The following is a 25483-nucleotide window of genomic DNA, read 5'->3' as shown; positions in this document are numbered from 1 at the left end:
CTCAACAACTCAGTAGGTAACTCCCAAGGTTAAGAAAAGCAGATTACCTCTTCCAGGGTGCTCTCGACATGTAACAAACCTGAGACACCCTGGAAGAGGTAGGCATATCATTATCAAAGTCTACAATCAAGAAACACCTTCATGAATGAAATTTCAAAACAAGGTGCAAACTGTTATTCATGAATAAGGCCAGATTAGACTTTGCAAGAAAACATCTAAAAGAGCCTTTGCATCTCTGTAAAATAACAAAATAAGTTCTATGGACAGATGAAACTCAGATGAACTTTTACCAGAATGATGAGAAAAGTCTGGAGATGAAAAGAAACGGCTCATGATCTGAAACATACCACATCATCTGTCAAACATGGTGGAGGTATGGCTGCCATACAGTGTTTATTGATGATGTGACTGCTGATAGAAGCAGCAGGATGAATTGTGAAGTGTATAGGGCTGTACTGTCTGCTCAGATTCAGCTAAATCCTGCAAGACAGAGCTTCACGTTGCAAATGGATAATGACCCAAAGCAAACTGTAAAAAATAACCCAAGAGGCAAAGAAATTGGAGATTCTTCAGTGGCTGAGTCAGTCATCTGAAACAGAGTATTTAGTGCAGTCTGTGGGATAACTTGGACAGACACTGAACTGTTTATTTATGATTATTTAATTCATCATTGCAATAGAATCCTATAAATGTTAGGAAAACGTGAAAAGCATAGCTGGTTTCCTGTAAATAGGTTATAGCGTTACAGAGCATTTAAACATACAGATTTGATAGTTACATATGATTTTCATATTCAAAGTCATTTTAAGTATATTATTTTGATCTGTTGTTTGAGTATGGTTTTCTTTAATCCTAACTAAAAGGGAGAGAGAGCTAATAGTTCAAAGTTTTTCTGCTTCTTGTTTAAGGAGCCCTACATATAAATACAATACCTCACGCAGTAGATAACCTGTATTTCGCGACAGAATGGGTACGTTTGTATCTTGGACTTAACGCTTGGTGAAGAATCAGGCAAGTGTGGGTGGGACTACATTTCCCACGGGCCTTCTGAACGTGGTGACTGGGTGTTTTTAACGTCGTGACGTCTCTGCTCTTCTTGTTTTGGCAGTTTGTTTCGTTATTCACGGTTTGTCACTTGACCAAGAAGACGTATTGTACTCATGAACCAAGACGGAGCTGCGGTATAGTACTTTTCTACATAGATATTCTCGTGTTGTGACTTCGAGCCGTGTGGGGACTGTTTGAAGCGGTTCTGTGGACAGGAAGCCTCGCACAAGTCAGCTAACTAGTCTGGCTAGCTAGCCAGCCAAGCTAACGAATGCTAGCTTGGCTAAGAGCAGTTTGTTCTGTTTGTGTCAGCGGAAATGATCGATAGCCATGATGGGATGCTTGTTTTCAAACACCGCCTTAAACTTGATGCTAAAAGGGCCATGTTAAACCTAATGTCACGGCGGGGAAAGCGGTGCAAGTGCGGGGGACGTGTACAGGCAGCTTCTCGCTGGGTTAGCGTGTCCTGTTTTAACAACACAAGATTTGTGCCACCTTTGATCAGATCGAGGACGATCAGAGCTGCGCCCGCAAGTAAAGCCGATACAGGTCGTTAGCACATATTTGTTTACACGACTGTGCCGGCGAACACATCAGTGGTAGCGCTAATGTTATTCGTCGGTGGTGATTTAAATGAGCCCAACTCCGCATTCTGTTTCCCCGTGGAGCTTCCGTCTTTGTTGAGTTCTCTCTAGTAACGTGTTTGGGGGAGTCACTAACGTGCTCCTGAGTCTTTAGTAGTCTGTGCGATTAGATTAGTTGTGTTCTCAGGGTGGAGTCCAGCTCTCCTCGTTTTCTGTAAATGTGACAGATGTTAAACTGAAACCATTTGCTGGATTCCAGGGGAATACCAGCAGGGTGATAGTGTTGTTGTGCGCGTGTCATACATAGACATTCTAACGATAGAAATTAATGGTTATAAAAAGTCACATTGAAGGGACTTGCCTCCTTTTTACGAGAAAAATAAAATAAAACAAGTTCCCATAACACGAATCTATTTTCGTTTCAAGAGTTTGTTTGTGGTAAGGGTTTAAAAGGCAGTGATTATGGTTATGGTAAATCTCCAGGAAAGTAATGCGTGTGTATGTAATGTCCTCTGATGGAAACATAACTCTCTGTATGTGTGTGTCTGTGTGTGTGGGTGTAGATGTTACTGATTGAGCAGTGATTGTGTATGTGGGCTGATTCAGGGAGCTGCTAAGTGTAGTTTCACAATGGCAGATGGAGGCAGCGATGATGAGGTCATTCACCTGGCAAGCTTCAACGTTCACCGCAGCCAAGGTGAGACTTCACATCCGCACCGGCATGCATGTAGACACAATTGTCTGTCTCCAGGATATATGATTATTGTTTTTATGCATCTATCCATTTGCTTGCTTCCACTTGTCCAAGTTAGGGCCAAGGAAAGGGCTAGAGCCTTTCGCATCTGTGGCAAGGTAGACCCTGGAATGGTCACCAGTCTGTTGCAGAGCTAACACATAGAGGCAGACAACCATTCACACTAACACTCCAATTCAACTCCTTCCATAAATCTCAACCAGAAGTCTAAATCAAGCTTTATGGTCAATTTAGAATTGTAAGTCAGCCTTGCTACACCAAGCATGTTTTGCTCTGTGGGAGGAAGCTGGAGTACACAGAGAGAAGTCACAGACATGCATAGTACATGCATTTGTTGTAACAGTGTAAAAAGTGCAACAGATGCTCCATAACTACATAAAAAAATAATTTGCTGGTCTAATAAACCCGTCAGCACCTTTATAAACTTCAGGTTAGTAACAGTATGTTAATAAAAACCTAAAAACAATTATCAAAATGTGCTCGAATATCTTGCCTTGCAGAGCTTCACGTTTTAAGATGTAAATGTTCTGCTTATGCTCTGAGAGGTCCAGCCACTTTCGTGTATTTGACCTGTTGCACACACGCATATAAACCTCGTGTTTTGTACTTTTTAGGAGGAAGTGCAAAAGTGCAGATTATTTTCAGCACCTCAGCTAGTTGTCTGATGAACTAACGGTTTCTGCAAAGAAATTCAGCATTGGCTCATGTTGCAATCGCTCATCTCCTTTGTCTTAAATTTCTACACGATGCAGTGAATGTCCCTTTTTACATCCCCTGTAAATGCATCGTTTAATAACTCCACTGTGCGTGTGTCTGTGCAGGCTCGCGCTCTCATTTGAGAGAGCTCATCACTATTTCTGATGACTCGGATGAAGAGCCTGTGACTCTTGTACCGAGCAGTCCCGTTTTGGTCCCGGACGATGCAGATGACGACGATGTCAGCATACTGGAGGTAACTGATGCAGATTATTCTTGAACCTTTCTTCGTGTATGTCACTTGAGACTTATTTATATATGTTTGAATACATTTTTCTGGGATTCTTTCTGCTCTCTTCAGCCGCTAATGCCTGCGCGCAGACACGTGATCCGCCCAGCGGCGAAATGGAGCGGGGCCTCGCACAACCCAATTAAAGTTGTAAGTCAAAGTAGCGCATCTTCTGGGGTTTCCACACTGGACCCAGTCCCTGCCTGTGCCCCCTCTACCTCCAGAGATGCCAAGGGAACCACGTCTCCCCAAGCAGCCATTAAAGTACAGTTTCCGGCGCACTCGAGCACATCTGGAAACACACTGCTGGATCTCGGCCCTTCATCACTCTCCCAGCCAAAACCGACCATAAACTCACAGCAGCACAACGGTACATCAGCAGACACAAGTGGGGAGCTCCATGCAATTTCTTCTGTCCACACCCCATCTACCTCCACAAATGCCAAGGCCAACACCATCTCATCCAGAATACCTGCACAAGTACCTGAACAAATGCTTGTCCAGCCTCAGCCTAGCACATCTGGACTCGCGCATCCACAACCTGGCTCCTCAGCACAGTTACGGTTGGAGCATCACGCGAACTCCTCTGCCAGTGCCACACACTATATTAGTGCTGCTGCAGTGACTGCTTCAAGTTCTTCTACAAAGACTCAAGTAAAGGCTAGCACGAGTAGCCTTACGCAAGACAATCCTCAGGCCAGTACTTCGTCTGCACATCCTCCATCTCGTATACGGACGCACCCTCAGCCTAGTACTTCACTGTTCCAGTCTGGTGGAACAGTGCCAGTGCAGCCCCACCTCATCCAGTTGAAGGAGGTGAAGCTAGTTGTTCTTCCCCCACAGCCAAATCAAGCTTCGGCTCTAATAACCCAGCCCCAGGGTCTGCTGCAGCCTGTGCCAGTCACTCGAATGCGGGGCAATCTCATTCAGATTGAGCCGCAGCCCTTGGCTCAGGCCCCTGCCCAGGCTGCGGCCCAGCCTCCTCAACCCCCTCAGGTTATACCAGGGATGCCCCCTGCAGTTCTAATAGCTGCAGCCCCAGAGAGACTGGGTCCTCCAGAAGCAGGTCACCGGATCATCCTGGGGAGCCAGGCACCCAAAAATGCCCTTCCAAACCCTCCAGCTCAGGCTGGTCCCTCGGGTCTGCTTCAGCCAGCCAACAGACTTAACATTAGGGTACCTGGTGTGAACTCTAACCCTCCTCCTGCTCCTCCAGCTCCTCCCGCTCCCGCAGCTTCAGTCCCACACAACAGAGAAGAAGCACGACTTATTCTGGGTCAGAACCCCGAAAGACTTAATCTGGTCGCAGTGCCTCCAGCACCAGAGGACATTCCTCAGATAGAGGATGCAAGGCCTGGACCCTCCGCACAACAGGAGAGACCAGAGCACCAGCCTCACGTTAGAGCCCTTATCAATGGTGTTGTGAGTATCTCATTACGAAAATTGTTTGCATCTCTTTTATCTGTTATAAAGTTAAATGAGTGTAATTGTGCTGTGTTGTCTCGCATTTCATCCGTTCCAACCCCATTCTTCTTTCCGGCCATGCTCTCCTCAACTTTTTGAATATCCTCTACAGTTGGATCTACTCCCCGACGTCCAAGAAACCTATGTAGCAGAACTGATCCAAAAGAATAATGTGAAAGACTTGAATGTGTAAGAATCATCTTATCTAATTTAACCTTAACGTAGAGCTTTAAAATAGATACCTATATCTTGTTGGGTAACCATGTTCGAAGCAATGTGCCACATGTGAATTTTAAAACAGAATGCAGTGATTTGCAAGTCATATAAAGTCTGTGATTAATTCAAAATAGTTCAAATGAAAAAAGAAATGATGAAACTGAGAAATTGTATTTCCTTTAAATACACAAGTTTATTTGGAATTTATGCCAAGAACACATTCAGAAAAAGATGGGACAAGGTCAAATCTGCCTCTCTTTTGTGTCATTTCTTCTTTTATCAGCAATTTGCAAGTTTTTGGATACTAAGCTGCAATTTCAAGTGGTTACATGTATAATATATCATTTTTGTGCAACATGTGGTTTCCCATTATCTAGCTAAAATAAGCAGAACCTTCTCCAGTATTAGTGATGCCTTCATATATGTACGTCTGTATCGTCACGGCTCTTGGGTCTTGATCTGTACACTGATTTAAAAAAGCTGATTTAAACTCTTTGCTTTAGTGCAGAGTACACTGTAAAGATAGTTACTGATTGGTCTGATCACAGGGCAGTTTTCCCCTTTTCCTCAGTCTGTCTTCAAAGAGCCCGGGGTCAAGAGTTTTTGGCCTCTGGACTGATAGTATAACAATTTTTCTCAGTTTTCTTGATATTTGTCAGCAATACAGTCTCTAACTCTCTGGTAGTACCTTTATCCTTTGAAAGGATTTGCAAATTATTGCATTCTGTTTTAGCTTGTATGTTACACAGCGTCATAAAGACAGGTGTAGGTGGTCACATATGAAATGATTGCCAACTGTGCGCAGTTGTAACTGTGTGAATGTTTGTGAGAGCTTGTACACATGCAGCCCCCCTTCCCTCTGCTCTGTTCCCAGTATCTGTAACCTGCTGTTGGAGACTCAAGATTATCCGAGGAAAGACACGGCAGCGGCCACATCAGCTCCCACCAGCATCCTACTAGAGTCTGGTGGCACCCAAAATGAGGCAGGTGTCTTTGTGTGTGCGTGTTAGATGCACAGAAAATGTGTGTAAATGGTGTTAATGTGCAAACAGTAGAATTTCAATCAGTAAAAAGTGCAACGTAAGCTAGGATCTCGCAGTGTGGGTCAGGGTTTAAAAGCCCTTTTAGGACAGTTATGTAAAGTGTAGATACAAATTAATAACGGAGACGTGGTTCCTCGTTACATGAATTCAAGCTGAGCAGACCATTATAGTTTCTAATGGAACTATTTCTGGTATCAGATTATGTCTATAATGTGGTTAAAGAGTGTTGATGTAGAATGATGGAATGGATGTGCTGAGGCTCCGTCTAGTAACCAAATTAAAAGAAATAAATCATGCTGTATGTAAATATAGACTGTCTATGTTCTTTGGGGGTATTTTGATGTCAGAAGTGATTATATTAAAACCAAAGGGTTGAGTGCTAAGTTATTAGCTAACTGCAACAATCAGACCCTAATATCTACCAATTCGTGGACTTCAGAAGTAATAGAAGCAAAACTGAGGGACTATCCTTATGGATGTATCTCAGAGTAGGCCTTTTTATTTTTGAGATTATTATAATAAAAATGTCCCAGACGTCTCCTCCGATGTAAATGTAGGGAATAGGTTCACATCAGTGATACAAATAGGTGGAGGTGAGGCCTAGCAGACAGCTATTAGCTATGACTGCCTGTGTCAGGGTGTAGCTGTTAGTTCAAGTAAACACTGCAATTTTTCATTGTTGAATTGACTTTTAAGTGCTGGAGGTTTACCGATATTTATTTATTTTACCTTTCCACTCAAGCCGATCACTGACTACAGCTTCATATAATCTGTGAATCGTATATTAATGTGTGTTTCTGTTTTCATGTTTGCGGTCTTTCAGGTGACCGAGGACTTGTTTGATTATGGCAAGCTGGGCGCAGTGGGACCTGAAGTTGTGATGCAGGCCGCTGACTTGCTCATGGCAGATTTCAGGATGCTCAGCTGTCAGGACATTAAATGGGCTCTCAACGCCCTGAAGGGACACTATGCAATCACACGCAAGGTACCTAAAGTCCCATCTGAGAGCACACCATGCCTCCTCTGTCTTCTTTGCTGTCGTACCTTTCAACTCTCCCTCGCTCTTCTTCCCAGGCCTTATGTGAAGCTCTGAAGAAGTGGCAAGAGTCAGGGGACCCGTCGGGAAAGAAACGACGGAGCAGGACCTCGGAACGCTGCTACGTCGATTTCCACTTTGAGTACGGTGAGAAAACTTTTAGCATGCACCTGTTTTTGCATCTTTTACTTATTGCTCTTTTGCACATTCAGAAATTGCTTTCACAAGCCACTGGAAACTCTCAGTAACTGGTTTCTTCCTTGTCCGCCAGGTTCGGTTAAGTTTGACAAGAGGATGTACTTCTTGGAGAATGACCGTCGGTACTGTAGGACATACAGCAGTCTGGAGGCATCTGTGCAGAAGGAGCTTTCGTTCTATCAGCAGAAGGCAAAGGAATGGGCAGAGGTACACACACAAATACACTCACTCGGGCACTCTGTTTTCCTTCAGTGTTGCATTTATCACGATTTTTATAGCCCAGAATGGCCCTATGTGGGGGGTGGCGGAGTGAACTGAGCACAACAACCATAATTGGTTCATGGAGTATAAAGGCAGCAAGTCTGTGTTACCTTACATTCCTTACGGGGGTGTTTATGGCTGTGTAAAAACCTCTTTGTTTTCTGCACCAAGAATTCCTCTGTGCAAGAAAACCCTGAACTCTATAAGCCTTCATTTTTTAACAGATAATGATATACTTCACTTATCTAAACAGTAGCTTTCTAATGCAGTAACTCATTTGTATAGCAAGCACTCTTTCTAGCTTTTCCCACTGTACCCTTCCCCACCCTGCACCATTGTCTCAAAGACTGGATAGCTTTGGCTTTTAAAGCAGTCGGGTATATGGGGCTAATTATGTTGCTTTAAATCCCTCTCATGTCCTGGAGGTCTCTCCATCCAGTATCCAAAGCTCCTTCTTGTTTTTATTAGGTCTCTTTCACCTTCTTTGCTTCTGTTTACCAGGCCTTTTATTTATTTATTTATTTTTTTTGCTGAGTAGAGTTTCCACTGTCTGCTATTTCCCCTGTCTGTGGTTGCCACCAGTAGCTATCCTCTCCCTATTTTGTTTGTGCCATTAACCATTTAGCAGGTGATAGAACTGCATAGTGAAACTGAAGCATATAGGAACTAGTCTGGAGCTTCATATTGTGCAGTCAGCTTCATGATGATAATTTCTTGCCTTGCACAGGCGGTTGTATTTATCTGCCGCTTGAAGATTTAAGTTACTAATTGGACAACTCCACTGTTAGAAGCTGCATTTGTTCGAAGACCAGGGAATAATGTGGTGCTGCTCAGTATATTAAAGGCGCCTTGCTTCAGCGAATAGAACAATTATAATGATTGGATATGTTGCATAGAGCTGCTTCGCAACTGTTGATAACCTTGTGATGTGCTGCATAACATGGAACACAGAGGTTTCTGAGGCTAATGTTCAGTCATTTAGATTTCAAGCACTTAGTAGGGTGAATATGTTAGTCAAACTTAGGCACAGTCAGTAGCTAAATTAGCATACACCCATGGCATCATACACCCAGCAGCGGAGCCGGTTCAGTCCCAGGGACTCTCTGTTTTCAGGTCACTCTCTGCAATGTTGACTTACAGCTTACCTCGTGCGCCCGATCTTCACCAATTAATCGACTGCCCCGCTCTCTCTCTCTCTCTCTCTCTCTCTCTCTCTGTCTCTCTCTCTCTCTCTCTCCCTCTCTCTCCCCCCCCCCCCCCCAGCATGAGGACTTCCTCCTTGCTCTTCAGGTCAATGAAGATGAGTATAAAAAGGTAGGATTCATCTATAGGACTCTATCTGTTGATTCAGTCTAAAGTGGCTTTTCAGTGATGTTTCCAGATAACACTGTGCTGTGAATAAGTCTTGAGACACCCCTCATTTCTTTTTATAGTGTTGCCAAGGAGCCAGACGTTTGTTTTTGTTTTTTTTAATTAACGTGGTTTTGCGGCTTTAAAAAGCTCTTACATTTTTTCTTTGGATATTTGGCTGCCTTTTCACTCATTTCAATCAAGCTTTTAAACAACAATAATAATAGTATTAATAATAATAATAATGATAATAAGGCAGCTTCTGTGACACCAGTGCTGTGCCTACACATAACAGATAACTTTGCTTAGAACCAGTTTTATATTGTATCTTTAGCCAATTTTTTACCAGCAGCCTGTCACAAAAAACTTATTTGTTCCCATTTCTTTCGCTGAATCTGCTAAAAATGCTAAATACCTACAACACAGTTTGACAGGCATAAAATTGAATATAACATGATTCCCAAAGTATTACCTGAAAGCTTGTCTAGCTTGGCTTGGTCAGCAGTGCGGAAACTGGAGAAGTGGAGGATGAAAGAAGAAGTGGTAGGTCTAAAGAAGTATCTACAGCAGATTTCAGTGTCTGAAAGTCGTGTCCTGAAGACATAAGCAAGGATCTGACACAGGACCTGAGAGATCCAACTAATCCACTGAAGGATCATCAGAAATGGTCTTTGTGGAAGGGTGGCTGTTGAGAAACTATTGAGGATCTTACTCAGTATCTAACCTGAAACAGTTAACCTTTCAGCATGACAGTGATCCCAAACACACCAGCAATGCAGTTAAATAAACCTAGATATAAAACCACACAATGGAAAGTATCAGTCATGGATTGAAACAAAAGGCAGTCAGCATCCAAAGAAGAGCTTTGAATGTCCTTAAAGAAACCTGGAGAACTATTCCTGAAGATGACTTAAAGAAATGACAAGAAAGCTGCCTAAGAGAGCTCAGATTGTGTTGAAGAATAAATGTGGTCTTTTGTGGTACAAAATACTGAAATTTAAGCTTTTTAGAATTCTACGATGTCTGTTTTTGCCTCATATTCTCTATTTCAGAAATAATCATAATAAATCCAGTATAAAACTTGTTAGCTTGCAGAATGTGCTGGTTTCATTCGAGGTTCATTTTAGATATTGTCAGGATTTTCTGCATAATGTGAGGTTTTTGACTTATGATGTGTTCCGATTGTTTTTCCAGGATGGTCAGCTGATAGAGTGTGGCTGCTGTTTTGGGGAGTTTGCTTTTGAGAAGATGACGCAGTGTTCGGACGGTCACCTGTTCTGTAAAGAGTGCCTGGTCAAATACGCTCAGGAGGCGGTGTTCGGCTCTGGGAAGGTACACGCAGACATTTTCTGTTTTCAATACGACTTAACTGGTAATGTTGCTTGGCAACTATAATTGACTAATCCCATAATAATACACACCTCTTTGAGTGATGAGCTGTCAAATAAATGTCAAGATTGAATATGAGCTGGGGCACAGATTTCGCATATCATCAATGTTTGTTGTCCATGTATTATTGTGAAAATAAAGACTTTCCCATTTATTAGGTGCCTTGTTGCTGGTACTGGTGTATCCTGTATTGCATAAAAGGTTGTCGTGTTTTTCATCCGCCTCATCTGAGCGCACTGTTGTACCTAATAATGTGTCATAATAATGGTCAGTTAAACTGGAGGTGGCTGTGAACGTGCAGCGTCTCTGCTCTGTAATGAAGTCGCGCTCCGTCCTCTTCTTGTAGTCGGACCTGAGCTGCATGGAGGGGGGCTGCCCGTGCTCCTACCCTGTGTGTGAGCTGGAGAAGGTCCTACCAGAGAATATACTGTGTAAATATTACGAGAGGCAGGCGGAGGAGGCGGTTGCTGCCACCTGTGCAGATGAGTTAGTGAGGTAAGTGTGTGTGGGGGTAGCTCTGTAGCTGGATTCTGCTTTTCTTTGCTCCCAGATTTATAGGTATAATAAAGTAACTGATAACTCGAGGTGCCAGTTTGTCCACAAACAGATTTTTAATTGACTTAATAAAATTGAATAAAGAGATTCCAGCAATGTTTACAGATGGATAGAATTATGGCCTTGAATAATTAGACCCTGTCTTATCTTAAAGACGTCACAGTACCATTCCACCTCAACAGAGCGCTCTCAGACCGCTGGTTTACTTGTGGTTTCTAGGATATTTGAAAATAAAATGGGAGGCAGAGCCTTCAACTTTCAGGCCCCTCTTCTGTGAAACCAGCTCCCAGTTTGGATTCAACCTCTCTACTTTTAAGATTAGGCTTAAGACTTTCCTTTTAGATAAAGCTTGTAGTTAGGGCTTCAGGTGACCCTGGTGACCATGCTGCAATAAGCCTAGGCTGCTTCCCATGATGCACTGCAAGTGTGTGTTCTTCACTCACCTTTTTTCACACTCACTCTGTTTATACACACCTCTGCATGCAGTCATCAGTTATTACTAATCTCTGGCTCTCTGTCTGTCTTTTGTCCTGTCTCCTTCTCCTTGCCCCAACTGGCAGACGGCCACCCGTCCCTGAGCCTCGTCCTGCCGGAGGTTTCTTCCTGTTAAAAGGGAGTTTTTCCTTCTCACTGTCGCCAAGTGCTTGCTTTGAGGGGGTCGTTTGATTTGTTTCGTTGGGGTTTTCTCTGTCCTATTGCAGGGTCTTACCAAGCGCCTCGAGGCAACTGTTGTGATTCAGTGCTATGAAAATATAACTGAATGAAATTCAATCATGATAAATGATAATCAGTTATTTTTTTAATAACTGGCTGCTGAGCCCCCTGTCATTTTGCAGAAGTGGCCTCCAGCCTTTATTGAAAATGTAAAATTTTCATTTAAAAAATCAAACTTTTAAAATATTGGCTAGAACTTGGGCTCATGGGCTAATCATGTGTTCAAAGCAAACACAAAGCATCAGGAGTAGATTCAAAGTCTACACGACAACATGGGTGGGTGGAAATTCAAATCAGGTGATGCAAACAGAAACGGTAGAAAATATTTCAGCTGTAATGCAAAAGCCAGTCAGCTGAGATTCATGTTCAGTATGGTTCATCTTCACTTTTACAGAACGAAAGGAAGGGGGGCTTAGAGAAATTGCCGTGAGAAAATGGTCCGCAGATTGATAATAGCTAGCTGCAGCCTAACCTATTTATGATTAGCACTTTGTCTCTCCTAATGTGGGATGTTGAAGATCTGGCTGCTTTGTCTAGCTCATTTTTCCTCTCTGATCTCTTCCAGGTGTCCGTTTTGCAACTTCCCAGCGTTGCTGGACAAAGACATGTCTCTGTTTAGCTGTCCCAACCCTCGGTGCCGCAAGGTGAGTTCTGCTCTTCTGCTCTCTCTCTGTTTATAAAGTAAATTCAACACTCTCGCAAAGAAGTGTACACCAAAGTAGGTCGACACTCATCTGCACATCTTCTGATGTGACCCTGGGTAAGAGTACTTACAGCACAGAAGATCTAATCTAAATTTTCAAACCAAGAGTGGACGACTGAATCGTGAATAATTCAGAGCGTCGTGACAGCAAAATGGTGTCTACCTATAAATCATCTCCGTGCAGCCTGGACACGAAGCCCGACATGCATAAGAGAGAGAGGCAGAGGAGAGATTGATGAGCAGCTTTTGGAAATGATGAACCGTTCCATGTGGCGAGGTCGCCACCTCTGGCTCCCTCTCTGTTTATCTCGGGGCCTCCTCCCTCTGTCTGAGGAATGCAGGGGGAGGCGATGCTCTTTGTCTGCCGGAGTTGTCGCACAAATTCCAGGCCAAAAAAAAAACCTTCATTATTTGGCAGAAACACACACAGGCTCATTCACGCTCCTTTCCCCACATAAATACAACCCTCCCGTTTTCCTCTGTTTTTCTGTGAGCTCTGCTTCTGTAAACGTCTCGCACTCACTCCTGCTCACAACTGTAAAGAGAAGCAAACACACACACACCTCTGCTATCTTTGCATTCCCTCAAAGGTAGGAGAGAAGTTGGGAGGGGGTTATGTCAGTAGCCATACAAGAAAAATGTGTGACTCCTCGCACAGTGGTATAAGGTCAAACCCTTCATTAACCGATGAGCTCGCATTCTTCCAATTTTCATGTCAAACTAAAGGCCCGTGGGCCAGATTTGGGCCGTTTGAAGATTTTAATCTGGCCAACAAAACATCGCACATGTACATGATGAAAAACACAGATCAAACCTGCAAGCTAACAAAGTAGTTGACAGAAAAAGGCTAAAAGACCAAGCAGAAGAAAGAGAAGCAGGAGTAGTGCAATCGCTTTCAAACCAATTGGTAGCCAATGGACGGAGAACATGGTTATAAAGCTGGTGAGCTCAACCAGTTTCATGACAGAAGGCCAGTCTGTACAGTGCAGGCAAACTGCAGGATCTTGCCCGCACAGATCAGGTCTGTGAGACTTGTAGAAACACGGTCAAGAACACTGTAACAAAAAATAATTTCCCCCAGGGATCAATAAAGTATTCTGATTCTGATTCTGAAGAAAAGACAAGTTTTCATTTCTAGGTGCAGCCGATGGTATCGAGTTCGGTGGTCTCAGGATCACCTCTCTGCTTTTTGCAGATCATGTTGTTTCTCTGGCTCCATCGGGCAAGCCCCTCCAGCTTGTGCTGGGGCAGTTTGCAGCCAAGTGTGAAGTGGAGAGGGGCGAATTAGCACCTCCAAGACTGAGGACATGGTTCTTCTGGTGTGTTCTGTTTGAAGTCAGAATTTCCAAGTTCCCAATTGAAATTTTCGACTTGAACAGCCCTTCAAGTCAGACTTCCCAGTTGAAGCAACCCCACCAGCCCCAATTTAACAATCCAAGATGGCGGCATTGCACATAAACATTAGTAAAACTGTAAAGCTCGCAATCTGTACAGGCACTGTTGTGTGACTGAGCAGATCTGTGGTCACAAGCTCTGGTGACAGTGGATGACCAAATGAATGAACGAATGAGATCGCAAATACAAGCAGCAGGAATTAGCTTCATCTGAAGGCAGTCTGAGCTCGTCATCAGGGACAGTGGGAGCAGTGCAGGCGTTTGGGTAGAGCTGTCATTCACAGCAAAGGTAGCAGGTTGAGGTTGTTTGGAAATCTGACTAGGATGCCGGACCCCCTCACAGGTGAAGTGTTCTGGGTACCTCCTAAAGAGCGGAGTCCCTGAAGTAGGGACAGTGGACAGACTGAATCTCTCCTAGATGAGCTGGGAGAGGAGGGTGCTCTGGGTGTCTCTGCTGAGAGTGCTGCCCACAGAACCTGGACTCAGACAAGTCAAGAGAAAAAATATTTTATTAAATGCCCGAAGCTGCCAGTAGCTCTCATATTCAGGCTTGTGAAACAGGTTGTTGTGAATTGGTTTCATGGTGTAGCATGTCCCTGTGGTGTAAGCACATATTTAAAAAGTCTCTTCCAAAGTGTAAAATATTTTTCCTTTTTGTCATTTTCTGTTTTGAAAATGGGATATACTTAACTTTTTAATTTGTTTTCATACAAGAGCAGCACTTTGTGTTTGAGCAAACCCTGTTTTAGTTTCAGAGGGCTGTGAGACATCAGTGTAAGACTTGTTTGCCCTTTAAACGGCTCTCAAAGCAGTGCAGACACCACATTGAAACAGTAAGAAATGAGTCATGTGAGTTATCCTCCTCAGCATTTCTGCTGCCTTGGTATTTTAGGGTGTTTCCAGCATCAACTTTCCCAGAGGCCTTTTTAAAAGATTTTATAGGAACTTTGGAGGAAACTAAAACTGAGGTTTTAACCAGATTCTTAATTACACCTGAGCTTTTCCATGTGCCAGCAGGGTTTTTCCTCCATAGCAAACCTCTTCTGTAATCCTACATCTGCTGACTTGGCCCAAGCTGGACTAGTTCTTCTTACTTGTGGCTCCACAGTAGCGTTTTGTCTTTACCATAGCTTCTCTATTAGCACGTGGCTCTCAGATGCCTCCTTTTGGCTCGGCATTATGCTTGCATTTGTTGCAGATTTTCGCCTCAGGCAGTGAAGAATAGAAATCCAATGCAATTCCTGCCAGCAGCCTGTAGGTGGAGCCATAGGCTTACAGTTGCTGGCCTTGCAGCATCACTGCACAGCTGCACCTCATTACAAGCTCACACACACACCCAGAGACGTAAAAGTTAGACATGCTCCAGATAACTCTGGGTCTGATCCTTGCTCAGTGATTCGTCTGCAGTGCAAATTCAGTCAGCTTTTAAAGCCAGCACGTTTAAGCTCTGTTATGTTTGCTTATGTATGCCGCAAAAAGCTGCTTCCACTTCCACTTAGAATTGGGATGTGTGTTGTTACCTGGAAACCCCCATCACACACGCTGGTACTATCACCAGTGTTTAATAAGAGACGGGTGATATTGAGGTGTTAATTCCTCTCTTGTTTTCACGTGTGTGTGTTTTTTATTCCCATACACACACACTGTACAGTCTACCCCACAGCCCGCTCAAGCAGGGCGGGGCCTCATTATGTAACTGACACACTTCCGTAAGCCCACCCGCCTTCTTCCACACCGCCGTCTCATTGGCTAGCCACACTGTCCACTCCCCTCATACTGGTTTCTGACTGGTCGGTCACACTTCCTCGTCCATTTCAAATGTGGTTCTCATCAAATTTGACCCAGATTCTGTCCTCTCCTTCAGTTTTTTTTTCTTTCTCCCAATCTGTCCTGGCTCTGTCTGACCTACACAAACATATTCCACATGTGGTTGTGAGGACATTTGCACAGGTTTGTCCCCGGCCTGTGCATGATTACTTGTTGAGGAATGTGATATGTGAGACACTGGAAGTGGAAGCACTGTGCAAATCTGTACACTGCAGTCTTGGTGTTGCTGTTCCTGTAGATCAGATGAATTTTCTCAAAGGAGCAAGTCCTGTGACGGGCTTGCAAGCAACAAGCTTATGGCTTGTCATGTCAGGTTTAACCTCTTCCTTCCTGCCATTCGAAATGCCACTCGAGTTTGATTGCAGCAAAAGCCACACACTGACAGACACACACATCCCCTTACAAGCCCATCAGAAGCTGTGCACATCCTTATAAGGGCTGCTGTAGCGTCCACCGCAAGAGAAGAAGAAAAAGATTTAGAGGAGACGCAAAATATGAATGAAAGTAGGAAGGAGGTGCTGTTAGGGAGTGGCATGCAGAAAAGGAGAGCAGTGAATGAAGGAGTAAGGCGAGCTGGAACATGCTGGGGAAAAAATAGCAGGAGCAGTGAGTGTGAATTAATGAATGCAGAGAGGGTGAAAAAGACAAACTTGTGGTGCTGCTGCTGTGTGTTTATCTCTGTGACCTCTGTCACATTTCAGCCTGCTTCAATTTTTTTTTCGTTTCTTTTTCTTTCCTGTGTGTGTGTGTGTGTGTGTGTGTGTGTGTTTGTGTGTAAGTGAAGGCGTGGACGACACACCCCCTTCGAGGTTTGGCTGTGACATCAGCAGCTGTATTTTTAGCTGCACTATAAGAACTCAGGTGTGTTCCTGGTTTTCAGTGTCTTGTCAAACAGGTCTCGGACAGGCGCGCTCGCTCTGCTCTCCTCGTTCCTTGGCCTCGATGTCACCACTAGGGGGCGATCTCTCATCGTTCTGTCGTTCTCGCCCTGGTCTGGCTTTGTGTGAGCTGGCGTTTTCTTGTTTTGATTTGGGGGGTTTTGTGACACTTGAGTCCAGGAATGCTCACTCTGGCTCTTTTCTTTTGAGGTTTAAGCAGAATATTTCTTCCACCTGAGCTTTTCCTGTTTATTCCGCTTCTGTAATCTCTAACAGTTATTCTCTAACTACAGACTATAGGGGTATTTTCCTCTTTAGCTTTCACTCGTCTGCATGATTGCATCAGCCGGCCTGCAGATTAACATGTTTTTGTGACGGCTGAGACATCATATTTTGTGTGTGTGGATGATTGGGCTTTTCTTGACTTGGTTGTGTCAGGTTGAGTCAGCATCTTAAACACTTTCTCGGGGTCCCGGAGATGTTCCAGTTTTGCAGTTATCTTCTTGGGAGACCACTGCTGTCGGGGAGACTTATTGGCAACTTATTAGCTTATTAGCAGAACACAAGTTACAAGATCAGTGTCACACAGTGTTTCTAATGTCTTTGCTCCTCAGTTAGATAAGTTAATATCACTTTTATTAGTTCCACAGTTGGGAAATTGACAAAATGTAGTCCAGATGGGATTTGAATCCACAATCCTGAGCCCCGCACGCTGTTGCCTTATCCATTAGGTCACTGGGTCTTTATAATAATTGATATAATGAACCCCAAACCTCCATATGGTTTGAATCCGTGCTTTTCATCTCTATATCAGTTTTATTCAGAATGTTTTTTTTCTCTTTTTGAAGAAACAACTAAACTAGATCCAGATCTTGTGCCTTTTTTTAGGGAGCGCTCATCACTCAAGCACCAACCAAAACCATAGATTCTCCCCCACCACCCTCTGGCTGACCTTACTCATGCAGAGCTGTCCCACTGAATATTGTGAAATCAGCTCTGACTTACATGCATGATAACAAAAAAAATCCCCCAGTGAAAGGAGGATGTGTGAGGAGGTCACAGGACACAGAGGGAAGGTGCAGCAGCAGCAGCGGTGGAGATGTGGATCATGCTTTGCTGCATCAGCTGTCACACTGTTTAATATTAGATGAGGGGCTCAAATATTTATGGTGACACCACTTAGCTAAGGGTTAGGAAGAGTGGGAGTCTTGAGCCGCCTGCACCCCGCCACTCCCCAACATCCCTTTAACCTAGCGCTTTTGGCTGAGGAGACGGAGAAAGGTTGGAGCCTGGAGTCGTTGTTTCTAGGCAACCGAGCAGTCAGCGGCGAGCGCTCTCGCTGCAGTCATGCAGAGAGAGAGCCACACCTAACCGTGCAAGCCCCGAGTCCCTGCAGTGGCAGCACCAGCAGCATGCTGAGCAGAGGCAGCGGTGTGTGTGTATGTGTGTGTGGGAGACACTCTGACTGCAGTGTAATACCCACTTACACCGCCTGCTCAGCATTAATGGGAAAACTATGGGTGGATGCATCTCCTGACTTTTGATGAGAAAAGCACAGAAGCAGCACCCTCTTTCTCAACATCCCCTTCCTGTCTTTTTTTCCTTCTTCTTCTGTTTAGGAGAGCTGTCGAAAGTGCCACGTCCAGTGGAAGCAGCATGTTGGGAAGACCTGCGATGAGGTCCTGGAGAGAGACGAGATCCGCATGAGGGTGCGCTTGTAAGTGGGTCACAGGAATCCTTCATCAGTAATGTACAGGGTGCTCAGATTTAACATGTGAGGAGAGCTAGATTTAACATCTACCAGAGAGGATGCTGGGTAAACACTTCAGTTTCCCGGACAACATTTGAGGAAACTGAGAGGCCGGCTGCTTCCTGCAGTGCTTCCTGTTTTGAGCCGGTCGCAGATCGTCTTACTTCCAGGCGCTGAAGGAGACGGGAAGCGGCCTGGTAGACAGATCAGAGGATCGAGGTCTGATGATTCTAACAGGACAAAACTAAAAGGGAATCATAGTAGCAGGAGTTTGTTCTGCTGCATCCAGAGGATCTGTTCATTCACAGAAAATGTCTCTGTTATACTGTGTGTGTGTGTGTGTGTGTGTGTGTGTGTGTGTGTGTGTGTGTGTGTGTCTCTCAATGAAAATCCCAAAACCGATCCTCTTTCGTCACATTTTCCTAAACTTTCTCTGTGCTGCAGCGAGGAGCGCATGACGGCAGCTCGGGTGAGGAAGTGCGTCAAGTGTGGGACGGGCCTGGTCAAATCGGAGGGCTGCAACCGGATGTCGTGCCGCTGCGGCAGCTTCATGTGCTACCTCTGCCGAGAGCCCATCACCGGCTATAACCACTTCTGCCAGCACGCCCGGTCTCCCGGCGCTCCCTGCCGCCACTGCCGCAAGTGCTCCCTCTGGACCGACCCCACGGTGCGCTCAAAACTCAAAACTCTCACAATCACAGATCTTGATTCTTGTTGTGTTTCCCACTGCACTTTGACCTTGACCATCTGAGGCCGTGGCTGCCCACAGCGGCCTGGCTACAGAATCACTGGCAACCAACAGGCAGCCTTTAGTTTCCAGTCAGTTAATGAGCTGGAGAAGCTCCAGCTCATCCTCTGATGTCCTCGGTCACTTGTAGCACAGAGCAGGAAGTAAAGCGAACTCTAGCTACTAGAAATAGTTTGGTTTAGGGAACTACATAATGCAGACCTGCAGGTTAACGACCGTTTAACACACGAACCAGCTCAGTCGTTTAAGGTCAAGTAATAATGGCAACAGCGTTTTTGGAAATGTGTCAACTTCTCTGTGTGTTGTGTTTTTACAGCAAGATGACGAGCGAATCATTCAGGAGATCCAGAAGGAAGGGGAGGCGGAGCTGAATAAGAAGTGCACAGGTCAGTCACAAAAACATGCTCTGAAAACGATGAGCTTTAACTCATACGCCGTCAGGCTGAGTGCAGCGGTTTTGCTGTGTCTCTCCGCCCCACTTTTTTCTTCACTGCACTATATAATAACAGCAAAAAGCCCCTAATAATAATAACATATTAAATAATGTTGGCACTCATCAAACTGCTATTAATCGCTCAGTTTGCAGTGAATTATGTTCTTTGGCAGGAAACTGTGGCACTGCCACGACAACACTGTTCCTCTCCGGTGTTTCCTCTTCATCCCTTTGACTATTATTTATTCAGGCGTGCTGGCAGCAGTTGCATGAGTGTTTCCTGTGTGTGGTTTATGTGAAGGATAGGCGTGAGGGAAACATTTGATCCTGCTGTGCACCTCACCGATTCTTTTATTTATTTTCATTCTCCTCTCAGATAATTCAGGGAAGAGAGTCGGCCCACCACCGGAGCCCGTCGCAGACACCAAGCGGCCCCGTGTCGGTCCACCTGCAGAAAACCCACCCATACCCAACCCCCCGCCCGCTCCTCTGCCCCAGGCAGTGCAAGCTCCCCTTTTCGTCCCTCCGCGTCCCCGCTACCCACCGGCGCCACCGCCGCACTACCCCCAGGTGATCATGCCGCGGCTTCGCCCGGCGCCCTACGTGCCCCCGCTGCAGCACCTCCCACCCTTGAACAATAACAACAACAACAACCACCACCATCACCACCACAACCCCGGTCCCTTCAACCTTCATCAGCACAACATGGATGTGATGGACATGCCGATGCACTACGGGCCACCGCACCGCTACTACAGACGCTTCTAACGCGATGGCGTGAATCCTGCTTTGACCCGGTGTGCCCCTGCACACACACTCATGTACCCTCACTACAGTATTTCAGTAAAGTTTTCCCCCGTCTGATTATTATTTTTCGTTCCTTTTATTGTGCATTATTGTTTTTCATTCTAGTGTTTTCATCCGTTTTGATAGCTCTGCGAGCTAGCCTCTCCTTATCAATTCAAATAAAGAAAAACACACTGAAAGTGCGTTTTTAGAGAATCACAAACACACTTTCAGATACTTTTGCCTTCTCGTGTTGATTTTGGGCTTCAATAATGGCGAGATCCTCTTGTTACTCTTTTCCACCTTTTTTTTGTTTTCGTTAAAATGTTCACGGACAGTTGAGAATCTTGAGGCAATTTCTTTCCCGTTTATACAGATATTTTTGAGTAATAAAAGCGGAAAATTAAAAAAATATTGTTAGCATTTGCTCTGTATCTTTTGTGTAACATGTGAGACTGCAAACTTTTTAATAAAGTCCTCTGTTCGCATTTTTAAGACCTGCTGCAAAGCCGATGTTGGGAGACATTTCTCTCTGTCTGAGCCTCTCTTTCACCCCCTCCTTCCTCCTTCAGCTCATGCAGAAAAAGGGGCTGACTCATGATAACTGAGCCCCCACCCCGCCTCAGGGCTATGCGCCAATCACATGACAGACGAACTGTTTTCCACCAATCGCCGTGTCGCGACAGCCGGGCTTTGTGATGTTGCAGAGGGGACTCCTTTGTTCAGCCAAGCGTGCTGCAAGTGTGACAAATCACTTTGCAGCACACACTTTGCTGTCTTCTTATTTCTGCGTGCACACTAGCAAACAGCAAAGCTCCATTTTAGCCTGGGGGTCCTAATGGTTTTAGTCATGGGTGGTAGGAGACAGACTTCGAGAGCTGGAATTAGACTTTAATCAGACTCTTCATCTTAAACCAGCCAAGCCGACATGAATTGAATCATGTAAATGAGGCTCACAGACGTTTGTCGTTTTTGGGTCGTTCACTCAAATTCACGTTCACGCATGATTGCATCATTTTAGGTTTTTTCTTTCTTCTTCATATAGCTAAAGTTATTTGAAACCTTTTTTTTAACTCCATCTGAGCTAAAATAACTGAGCGCTTTTATTATACTAATGAACTAAAAAAAAAAAGAAGCTCTGCTGACATCACTGTGACATCATCAGTTTAGTTTCCAGATGTGATTAAAAAGCCTTTCCAAAGACAGGGGGAGGGGGGTCACTGTTCATAACACCATGTGCTATTTTTACAAGCTGAGTGATGCCTTCATGATGACTGACTAATGTGTAAACTCACTGGACTGTACCTTCAAAGATTCATTGTTTCCAGCTAACCCCATGACTGCTGTGGCCACCCTCTGTTAGCCCTGACCTCAGAGCCTGTAAGAATTCATCCCGACTGTCACTGCTGCCGGCATCACGAGTTTGAATCCCTGAGAAACAATCTTTTCTTTTAATTAGAAATCCTATTCTACTCTATTCTTTTCTAGTCCCCAAAGACACCCCAGGGCTTGCCAGAAGAGCGTGTGGGTCATGGATTACAGTTGGATAGCATTAAAGGGAATTATCTCCTAATGACTCATTTAATTCAAACAACAAAGGGCGGGCTTAGCTGACATGATTAGATTGAATAAAGGAGATTTCTGGCAACGCAGTCGATGCTGTCACTTACACAATTCAAGCTCTCAATAGTTACCCTGGTATTATGATTGAAACACTGTCATGGATGGAGGCATTGCTTTTTACAGTATTAGAGGAAAGTGTAAGTACACAAGTATAGCAAACATACTGAAAAGTACATCTGAAGAGAAGGGTGTGTGTGTTAATGTGCTGCCCGTGCAGTAAACGGACTGGGACTTGTAGAGTTTACTGAGGACCTTCTGCTACGAGCGACACGCACAGTGCTTTTATTCTGTACCTCTAAGCACTTTATCTAACATCCACACACACTCAGACTCTGATGGATGCATTGAGGGTAATTCGGGATTCAGTGTCGCCATGCAGAGACAGGGATCAAAGCTTCCGATTGGTAGAGGACCTCCTGTACTTCCTGTGCCACGACTTCAGTAAGGTTGGCTTGAACCACCAAGTCAGCCTCAGCCATGCTTCCTGCTTAGATAACAGCATGCTAATGCATCCAGTCCAGAGCCGACAAGAAAAATAAACAGTTCGTCCACTGTGGGCCGCTTCATCTGGCCCAGTCAGTTTAGATCACTATACTTCTAGTGCTAATTACATAGCAGCAGCTGACAGAGGGTTTCATCCCCAGAGTAGTGCTTTGCACATTTGCTACCTGCTTCACACCAGGTAGGAGACACAAATCCCTTTGAGTGTGGGTGTTTGCATCTAGTGCAAACGCTCTGCTACATCCAACATGTGGAGCTGTGTGAATAAGGGCGCAGACAAAAGTAGCAATAATAGAGGACTTCAGTCACAGAAGCAACACAGACGTCCCTTATGTTATTGTATGTCATAGGTGGAGTACCTTGAATGCTCATTGTGTGCAGAAAAGGTCATATAAATATACATGGGCCTGTCCTTAACTGCACTGATGCATAAAAGGGCAAATCAGGAGTTCAGTCAGTACAATAACAGCATCGCCGTCATCTATTTAAACCTCACATTCATCAGCGTTTTCACCGTACTATTTGTCCTAAGGTAGCAATACCTTTATTATCTCCAGCTGTGTTACTATATTTTGCTGCATATCTTTACTAATATGTCAAAACCAGCCATTCCAATGTAGTTAATTTCAGTTAGGAGACGCAAATCCCATAAGTAGCTATGATTAGAGGATTTCATTTATGTCACCAACACAGACTGTACTTTTAGTTTGAAGTCTTGTGTGTGATAGGTGGAGTACCTCGAATGGTCATTGTGTGCAGAAAAGGTCATGTAAATATGCACAGACTGTCCTTATCTGCAGCGATGCATAAATGTGAACAATAACAGTATCAACATGGGCTATTCAAGCCTCTAAAAGACAAACACCGAGTCTTTTCCCTGAATAGTGGTTGTGGAGCCGAAGCTCTGAGTGGGATTGAACGATGAAACGGATTTTAAATGCGTCGCATTCTGGCAGGCCTGAAAACACAAACCACAGACGTGACCTACATATCTTCTGGGACACCTGTGATGGACAAATAGTGCCTCGGCTTCCTGCTGCTTCCTGTTATTTTGCATCCACGTTCCTGTGCTCACACTGCTGTATACATATTGTTTGCATGTTACATGGTGACCAGCACAACCTCTGCGGAGCAGAGTGAGAGCAATCTGGGATGTCTTCTCGCTCCGAATCAGGATAAGGAAATGCATCATATAAACAGAGGTCCTCACAAAAATAGAACTGCAGGCGTGTGTGTGCATGTGTGTGTGTGTGTGCATGCATATTGGAGCTCTCCTCCTCAGGGAGCGCTGGTGTCTGGCAGCATTTGGTCCCCTGATGGTTTTTGCTGCTCCACCTCCGCTGGCTTTGTTTGTGTGTGTTATCGTCTGTGTGTCTCTTTAATGGCTCTGTATGTTTTTAATGAGCATGTGCTTATGCAGCTGTATCCCCTCAGTACAGCTACCTTTACCACCAACCCACTGCTGATGTGAAACTATGCAGAAAGCGTCATTCGTGCCTTTGATGGCTGATTTGTAAAAATGAGTCAACCTGCTATTCATCCTGCACAGACCCATGTTGCTCACTCACATCCCCTAAAGAGATTACACGCTGACCCACTGACCCACTGCCTGAGAGTGGAAAAACATGGTGATGGTGGGAGGTAGATTTGATTAGAGCGGAGAGAGCTGATAGCGAAGGTGGAGGAGAGTGTACGTTCACACAGGATGGATGCTGGAGGAGGAGTCCGCACAGTAGAGCGTGGCTCAATGAGCTGTTCTCTGATCAAAGGGGGACCTCCTCCTCCTGGTGCTGTTCCCTAAAGGCTCCTCACCCTTCAGTGCAGTCCCACCCCCTCAAATTAAACCTAACCAGGCCTGAGCATCAGTAATGCAATGAAGGTTTTTGACACTTCACGCCCTGACAGTGCCACACACACACATTATCCAAGCTTCTAGCAGCTGGTGTTTCCATGGTAACACTGCTGGGGTGCACAAGATGTGGGTGGAGACAGCGGCCATTTCGCACACAACCTCTCCTCCCTCTCTCTCCCCCTCCTGGCAGAGAGAGCGAGCCAAACCAGCTCCGCCTGCAGCCTCACACTTCACCCACAAACCGCTGCACCCATTCCTGGGATCTGGGTCATATTCTGAGTGACTCATTTTTTCAGAAGAATCAGTCAGCAGCTGGAGGAGGAGGAGGAGAGGAGGTTGGGGGGCAGATTAGATAGGGTGGTGTATGTTTGTCTTGCTATGTTGGGTGTTCCCCTGGGATCTGCAAACCTGACAGGGGTGTGTGTGTGTGTGTGGGGGGGGGTGGATGGATTAGAGGGCTTCTCTGGAGGCCCCAACATTACATTACCACCCGAAATGTGCATTTGTGTGTGTGAGTGAGCAGTTGCCCTTTCTCTGTGCTAGAATAAATGTTTCAACACAATGGCTCCATTCAGGAGACAGAAAAAAAAAAAGTGTGTGTGTCTGTGTGTGTGCAACAAATGGAGCTGCTGTGGTCAGAAACTGGCAAGAGTCTAAAAATGAAGCTATGATTACATGAGAAACGAGCAGGGGAAGAAAAGACTAGGGTTTCCAGAATTATCCAGGTTGAACTTGGAAAATGTCGTCTTCTTGAGGATACAATAAATAAATCAGTTTGCAAGAACAAAAGAAGAATTTAGCCTGAGAAAGTCTTGGGCTTCAAAGTAAGCTTTAAATGTCGAGTAAAATGCACAGACTTTCTCCTTATATGTGTTAACAACCCTGCCCCCCTAGTCTGGCACATTCATCGCCCTGATCAGTCCTCTGCGGTTGAAGAAAGTAGTGAAGAAAGAGAAAATTTGTGAAGCTTTTGGATAGTTTTCTCCTTCACAAGTTTACCTTCACAATAAAGCATGTGAAATGAGACCATCAAAGTGCAAGATGGACACGAACATAGTCTTATTTCCTGACATTTCACATGTTGAAATACTTAAAAAGTAAAAGGCAAACTAAGATTGCAAGAACAGCCTCCCCTCAGAGTTCTGCTGGAGATTTCACCCTGTTTTTCCTTCCCACAGTCACAAAGTGCTTGTTCATAGCTGATCATCTGACTGTTGGTGTGATTTGATGCTATATAAATAACTGAATTGAGATGAAAAGAATCAAATATTTGTAAATATTTTTAAAGTCTGGAACCTGTAAAGATCCCCCTTTGACATGTCTCTACTGGAACCATTTTGTGCTGCTGTTTGTAGGTCTTTGCAGCTTCAAGGTAGCCTTCAGCAAGTGACA

The 25483-nt window shown here is 44.7% G+C and overlaps 1 protein-coding gene across 1 annotated transcript; it reads left to right on the top strand.

The window, feature by feature from the left end:
- Positions 1-1034: 1034 nt before the first annotated feature.
- rnf216 (ring finger protein 216) lies at positions 1035-20538 on the top strand. The gene is made up of 17 exons (XM_026165517.1): positions 1035-1181; positions 2195-2328; positions 3207-3337; positions 3443-4792; positions 4947-5023; positions 5925-6033; positions 6917-7078; positions 7168-7276; positions 7401-7534; positions 8852-8902; positions 10133-10270; positions 10674-10822; positions 12162-12240; positions 18018-18115; positions 18593-18815; positions 19213-19282; positions 19706-20538. Exons 2-17 carry the CDS (start codon positions 2262-2264, stop codon positions 20095-20097), a joined length of 3339 nt encoding a protein of 1112 aa, XP_026021302.1. The 5' UTR covers positions 1035-1181; positions 2195-2261; the 3' UTR covers positions 20098-20538.
- Positions 20539-25483: the final 4945 nt, after the last annotated feature.

The sequence above is a fragment of the Astatotilapia calliptera genome, chromosome 4 (genome assembly GCF_900246225.1).
Source record: "Astatotilapia calliptera chromosome 4, fAstCal1.2, whole genome shotgun sequence".
Classification (NCBI taxonomy): domain Eukaryota; kingdom Metazoa; phylum Chordata; class Actinopteri; order Cichliformes; family Cichlidae; genus Astatotilapia; species Astatotilapia calliptera.
Note: the sequence above shows the minus strand (reverse complement) of the source record. Positions and strands in the feature narration are given on the sequence as shown.